This window comes from Atta colombica, unplaced genomic scaffold (assembly GCF_001594045.1).
Source record: "Atta colombica isolate Treedump-2 unplaced genomic scaffold, Acol1.0 scaffold11, whole genome shotgun sequence".
Lineage (NCBI taxonomy): Eukaryota > Metazoa > Arthropoda > Insecta > Hymenoptera > Formicidae > Atta > Atta colombica.
In genome coordinates, this window is record NW_017259195.1 from 1,527,101 (window position 1) to 1,534,856 (window position 7,756).

At 28.2% G+C, this 7,756-nt stretch overlaps 1 protein-coding gene across 1 annotated transcript; it reads right to left on the minus strand.

Moving 5' to 3' along the window:
- Positions 1–2,541: 2,541 nt before the first annotated feature.
- On the minus strand, positions 2,542–5,645 carry LOC108693781. The gene is made up of 2 exons (XM_018202921.1): positions 5,585–5,645; positions 2,542–2,945 (listed from the first exon to the last, which is right to left on the minus strand). Exons 1-2 carry the CDS (start codon positions 5,601–5,603, stop codon positions 2,542–2,544), a joined length of 423 nt encoding a protein of 140 aa, XP_018058410.1. The 5' UTR covers positions 5,604–5,645.
- Positions 5,646–7,756: the final 2,111 nt, after the last annotated feature.

Genomic DNA, 7,756 nt, shown 5'->3' on the forward strand with positions numbered 1-7,756 from the left:
TTTGACCTGAATTTTGGAATGAATTTGTCAAAATAGAGTTTTAATAAGTACAAAATTGAAAAAATAAGTATGAACATTTTTGAATTATGCTAATTGACAAAATTGATAAATGAAAGCATGAAGCTATTTATAAACCATTTAAATTGGGACATACTTTTACTTCAAAAATAAATTTTCCTATATCTTCTTTGAAGTATTTGGAAAATATTTGTAGAACTGCAAATCCAGATTCAATGTTATCTTCAGAGTATATAATTTATTTTATATTCCAAATTCAATTATTTTGTTAGCCTTGGAATTGATTTTAATTCCTATCATTATTAAATCCACTTTAGATTTTGGAAGTGTCAATAGAAAGCACTTTTTGATTTCCGTAAAACTGGCCATTGATTTAAAATATCTTTCAAAGGTTCATTATTATTTATTGCCATCCTTATGCCTGAATCTTGAATAGGAATCTTCCAAATATTGATGAAAATTTTCGTCTGTTTTATTTACAGCATTCGAGGAATATTTTAAATTTTCTTGATCCAAATTTTCATCATTTTCTATTAGATCTCAATTAGAACAACCGCTTGTAATATTAGCTATCTTTTTTGACTTTTTTCCTGGAATTTTTTCAGCTGTGATAGATTTTCGTTTAAATGACCTATTTAATAATAATTATAAATAATTGTTACGTTCCATGAGTTTCATTGTTAAAGTAAAGCATCCATCTTCGATAATTTCGTTGTCAGAATCAATGTTTTTAAACATTGAATATCACTTAACTTATAAGCTATACTTTTAAAAGCATTTAACAGAATTTTAATCTTAATATAATGCATTTCATCCACAATGATATGTACAATTTGAGTTTGGTTATGCCTACGTCATTCAAGCCATGTCTGAACAACTTTGCCATTAGTTTTTAAAATATCTAAAGATATTGGTTTTTCAGCTTTTGTCATATCATCGGAAAATTTGTGAAATGGCATATTTTGCATTGACATTTTTCCAGATAATTTTGTAATTTATTGATTGTAATTCACTTGATGATTGCGAGTTTGTAAGAACAATCAATGGGATCTTTTTCCTGAAGTAGCTCACCATTTTCGTTTTCAATATAAGTTTCTACAGTACTGTTCCGATGATGCAGGTGTTTCTACTGGATGGAATGTTGGTGTCCATATTTCACTCTCCGATAAGAGAATAAATATCTCTTTTTCATAAAAAATAAGAGATTCATTTTCATCCACAATTGTTCCATCACTTTCTAAAACTAATTACTGTGCCTTTTTTATTTGAAATTTTTGCGATGCTAGAATGTAAAAAAAAGCTTATATTAATATTTACAAACGAAAAATGATATGATTCTTTGAATTGTGCCGCGCGCTCTGTTTTATAATTGCAGAAAAACTATAATGGATAAATAGAATGACAGTAAAATGATATATATTTCTCTCGATAGTATTACTTTGTTATTCAATAATTTAAATCTAGTAATATAATATCAATGATATTTGCTGATAAGAGTTTGATAAATCCCTTCATGTTCTTGATAAAGATATATATTTTTAAAGATAAATATTTTTAATTGTTCACATTCCATACTTTAAAAGAAGATATTTTCTGGACAGATATCAGAAAACGCAATTATATTCAAGATAAAAGATAGTTTCAGGATAAAAGATAATAATATGGAAATAATAAAAGATAAATATATGGAAATACTTAATTTAATATCTAATATTATATACAGAAAAAATATTATTGAAAATAGTAAGAAGTAAATTTGTAAGAAAAAGATATATTAGTGTATATCATTCATGAGACAAACAGAAGAATCTTTCATCAAAAATTTTAATATCAAAAATTAATTCATTAATTTTTTTAAATTGCATAAATATATAACTCAGATGGATGTATAATAAATTAAAAAAAAAAAAATTTCAAGTCAAAAAGAAAAATCAGAAATGTTCATAAGAAGAAGATAAAATAATAATAATAATATTTTGTCTGTGAAATTTTAAAACAGTTTTATGATAAATTATATCATTAAAAGAAATGTGAAATTAAAAACGAATGTGCCTTCAATTTCATTAATATTATTCCTCACATAATCTTAAATCATTATTATAAACAATGTTGAACGATTTTCCAATGAAAAATATTTCGTTATTTGAAACTATTAAAATATGTGAAAGTTTAAATCTATCTAAACAATAATTTCCAAATGCATCTTTCTTCAAACATGCCAATTCTGTAATTTACGAAATGTTACTGGCCACATAACTGGCCTCATAATTCTCACAAAATATTTTGTAAATCACTCTTTGATTTGATAAAACGTCCAATTGGTCTTTACCCCTTTTTACATACTTATTTAACATATTCGGAATTGTATAAGCTAACTTAGAACTCATTTTTAAAGCTGTTGTGTGTTTGTGACGGTGTCACTTTGTCTGGAAGACTTGTACGCCAAGGCGTACGTGTAATAACAATGACTCTCTTTGTTGTAATGATTCGAACCTTTATTGCTGAGTCAAATTTAAGATGTATTCAAAGCAGGCGGTAAGCGAAGCTTGTGGATCGATAATTTGTGCATTCGTTAAGATGCGTGCACCGGTAATTCGCATTTGTCGACATCGAGTAGTTTCTTACAGTTTGGAAGAAAATATATTGCACGTGGTAGTCGGCATATCTCGTCGGAAACTCAGGCAATTCGCGCACACTACTGCCTGCCCTCGCGGTATGTATACCGAGAACATTAGGTAACAAAATGCAGTAGTAATACGTGACAGAATATCGGGGTGGTTCGTACTTCGGCTTCAGGATAAGAAGCGTTACAACGAAAGATGATTCATATTGATCGAGCGGACTGATTTCTCGCACGCGGAATGTGTGCATGATCGTCACCTTTTCGAGTGTCGCGCACGAGGGGGGAAGGGAGGATCGCGTGCCATCTGAAATAAATAGTGTGATTAGAACGAGATATACGCATGTTTTGAATGATGACGGCTCTATGATGATGAGCGTCAGTTTATTCACCGTTGCCGAGAATACATTCAAATCAATGATTATTCCGGAACAAAGCGATAGGTCTAAAATTTTCAGAGACTGCCTTAACATGAGATATGATGAAAAATTTGTAGATATCTTTTTTTTGGGAAAATACGAATTACGTCCTTACTTATATAAATTTTTTTGTTAGAGCTTATATTTGATTTTATAATTTCATTAAAGGGCAATAATTACTGACATTGTATTTGTCACCAATATCGTAAATATTGTATAAATATATTGTAAAATTATGATTAAAAATCTTGTGATAAACATTAAATGCATTTAACAATTGATATTTTGTAACAAAGAAAGTAAAATGTTTTTAAAACAAGATAAGTATTTTATTATTTGTTTAAAATATGCTTGCTCTCAAAGCGAAGAGTCCAAAGTTATCTAATATCATAGGTCTAAATAGTTTTATCAGATATGCATAATGCAATGAATAATGATGTTTAGGCTTTATTGACACCTCCGGAAATAATTCTTGAATATAAATACATTCAATTATCAAGTTATTCAAAATTTCTATTTGGTTGATGGTAATTTTAAAACCTAACAAAATAAGCATAATTCTTCGCAAACATAGCATCATTTCCCACAAATCATTGTCTTTTTTCTCATTATTTATATCGTTTACAAAAGCAAATGGAAGTATCAGCAGAAGCCACATATTTTGGTTAGTTATTTCAAGAAGTTTATCACCTTTTTTTCAATTCCGTAAAACTGAGGCTTATTAGTAAATCGTAAAGTTCGAATTTTTAAGTTTAATGATTAAAAAAAAATAAAATTTATTTATTTTAAAAAATAAAGTTTATTGAATTTATTTAAAATAATTAAATCTTTTTGTATTATTCCTTCAAACATATGAGCAAGACATCAAACATATGGAGGTAAGCCAGGATTAGCTGTATGAAAATATGACAAAGAATTTAAAATTGATTCTGATTTCACTTCTGTAAGATTCATTAGTAGTATGCATCATATTAACATCAAAAGAATGTAATTCTGAATTTCTCATATTAAATTTACAAATTACATAAAATTTGAATTATTTGTAAAATTATTTGCATAAAATACCGGTAAAAATTCAGCAATGTTGAAATTCTCGTTAAAACTACAGTTTAATGACTTCCTAAATTATCGCCAACGAAAGCTATTATTGTGCTTTTGATTATCGTATTGTTAACAATTATTCCTTTCATTTCTAAAATTTTTAGATCTTCTACTATTACTTATTATCTTCTACTTTGAAAGCATTATTAAAACCATATTTTTTAATATCCTTATCGTAAATAAGAGAGCTACGAACTGAATGTGATGAATATCAGTTCTTAGCCAAGGTAGTAAATTAGCTATTGTCATATACACTTCTACAACTTTATGTTTTTTTCGAGAAACACCTAAAGGATTGCAGATTTCAAAGGAATTTTAGTACAAAATAAGCTTTATTGTATAATTATTATTTATTAAAAATTCATTTTTGCAACAACAGCAACCATCAGTTATATCTTGATAAATGCCATCAACGTGTGATTTTTATAAAAATTATCTGAAAAACTTTGGTCTTGAAATGAAATTATTATAACGTATATAATATATCTATATAATATATATAAATAATAGAAATGTAGAAAAATTTTGAAGAAGAATTACTTATAAAATGACATACTGGATTCACGTAGTAAAAAAATTTTTTATAATATTTATGTCGAAAAAATTTGATTCTCAATTTATCATTTTTTTTTATTAATAATTTAATTATAATAATATATTAATAATATTATTAGTATTTAAAAATTCTTCCATTAGTGTGATATTTTGCTCATGTGCTTTTAAAGTAATAAAATTTGTATTAATTAGATTAATATCAACTATCTATTATGGCTGTAAAGATTTATTAGGCAGAAAATGTTTTGATTCTAACTTTAAATACAAAGAAGTTAATAGTTTCAAGCAGATATTTCCATTATCACAAGGCAACTGTTCTGTAACTCTCTTCAATAATATTTTGTTGTATTTGTTAGATTAATATTATTTTCCATTGAAGTTTCTTGAAGAAGAACTTGAACATTAACTTATGAATGCCTTCTTATAAAATGAGTACATTTCATATCTAGAAAATGATTTTTCTATTTTAGGGTTTCATAAATGAGCAATTTAAAGGTATTCTATTTCTGATATGTTGATAAAATAAAGTTATAATTTTAGTTTTATAAACTGCAAATATTACATGAGAAAAATATATTAGATACCAAATTATTACCTATATGTTTACATCTCACTAAATGTGCCCTGAAATTTGACTATCTATTAAAGATCAAAGAACAACCGGGATGTGCACAATGAAATCTTCTACAAATTTAGCGATGAAAGAACTGGTGGCTGTTATAAGCTTTTATATCAGATAATTTTAAATTGCAAATTGAATAAAATAACCACCTCATTGTATGAGTATGAACACTATTAAACTACAATATTAAATAACCTTCCCTTTATAACACACAAGGATGGAAAAAAAATAAAAGAATCGGGATATTACACAATTCAGGATCCTTCATTCTAACGGCTAACACTACTACTCAAATTTAGATACAACTTGCATCAGCAAAACAGTAAAAAGCGTGTGTCACAGTTCTTATATAGGGACTTGGCATGACTGACATTAACAAGCTGCACGAACAATAGACGGCGCGGTGCGCAGTGACGTTTTTCTCGGTACGCTCGCACCGAGTACAGATTCTGATTGGCTACAATGATCACACAATAAATGTAAAATTACAGAATAAATGTAAAATTTTACTTTTTTTTCGCATGAAACTGTTTTTTTCCGTTTATGTATTGTAAAAGTACCGCTGAAAATTAAAACTACAAGTTATTTTTACATAAAAGTAGTACATTCACATATATTTTACCATTAATATATATTTTTACTTTAAAAAATCTAGAAAAAGAAATTTCTAATCATATTTAGGTAATTTTCCAGTTATAAACATGTAATTTTCATATAAAATTACACGCATTTTTTTTAGTGAAGTTACATAAAATTATAATTCGCAGTATTAAAGTTATCAATAATATCGCTCAATATGTAGTAAATATTAATCAGAGTGTTGTTAACAGTGTATTCCTTTAGTAATTTGTATGTACTATAGATATCGTAATTATTTCTTATGAGTGTGTCAATATAAAAAAGTCGTCTAATCTTAGACAATTCGATGAGAGTGAAAAACGAGTCATCTCTCAGATGTTCAGAGACAATATCAGCAAAATTGTTCCGCCATCTGTGCCCAATGCTTTTTTTAGACTTGTTCCTCTTTACAGAATTGGGTTGACATCCTCTCGCACAAGATACTCGCAAATAATACACTACGATTGCGCGCGGACTAATTATAATCAATTATAATTAAAATTCTATCGAATGAGTTTTAAATGTCCATTAGTCCGATAACTTCAACAGCACTCCTGAAGCAAACGCGCGATACGATGAATCGGCTGTGGTTCACTCACTTTCAATTTAGTCGGCGACGGAGGTACGTTAACTTCTCCATCGTTGGATTTTTACACAAAGACAATGATTTTACTGAAGTATCTAAAAATTTACTTAGATATATCCTTCAGATAGATTCGATAATTTTTAGATACTTAGGGAAAACCGTTCTTTTCATGTATATCCTCTGGGTACTGAGCTCTCTCACCACGTTAAAATGTACTCGTAAGAGGGAAAATATCTTTCACACACTTTCCGCAACGCTTGCACTTCACGTCATCAAGTCCCGTGAGAGGGAAAATATCTGAAAAATGTAATATACAGCTATTATCTATATTATCGATAGCTATGCAATTATCAGTTGACTTTTAGAAGTGAATATCAAAAACACATCAATTGGTCATCATTGCGAAATTCAGAGCAGAAAAGATAAAAGAGCTGAATTTCTTATTATGATGTCTATAAGATGATTAGAGTCAATGGCTGGAATCAATCAGCTACAAAAAAAACAATAAAAAAAGAAAGATTTCTTTTATTATCAATAAATAGTTTTAAAGTTATGCTTAATTTTCTATCGTACAAAAGATGCACGAAAACGAAAAATTAATTAAATTATTAATTACGCAAACTATATTAATTGTGAAAACAGAAATCGCATAAATTACGTTATTTACATGAGAATATTTATTAATGTTGCTTTTTTATGATTCGCGATACCATTCAAAATACACTGCCCAACAAAATTAACGCAACATCTATTTCACTTTGCAAAAATAGGCAAATTTCAAGATAGAATAATTTCATCAAAAATCGTCGTATCGAGATGTTTAAAAAAGCATTTTACAGCTTGAAACCTCTATTTTTCAGATCGCTACTTTAAAAGACGATCTCATGGAGATTTTATGAAGTTACATAAACATAAATGAAGATATATCATCTCAAAATTTTTTATGAAATTTGGGGAATTTTACGGAGGGGACTAAAAATTGTATATGATTTACACCATTCGAAAGAGCAAATCTCGTGCGTGCGTGCGTATGTGACATTTACACTTCAAAATCTGATATTCCCGTCTCGTCTTCGAATGATTTCTTGCAAATGCTCACGCATTGATGCAAGATTTAATTGCGGCTTCAAGTATTTTCCACTATATTCGATGTAATGCTGCTTCTAGTTCTTGGAGATTCGTTGGCAGTCTTTCCAAATTGCATATCCTTCTTCCCA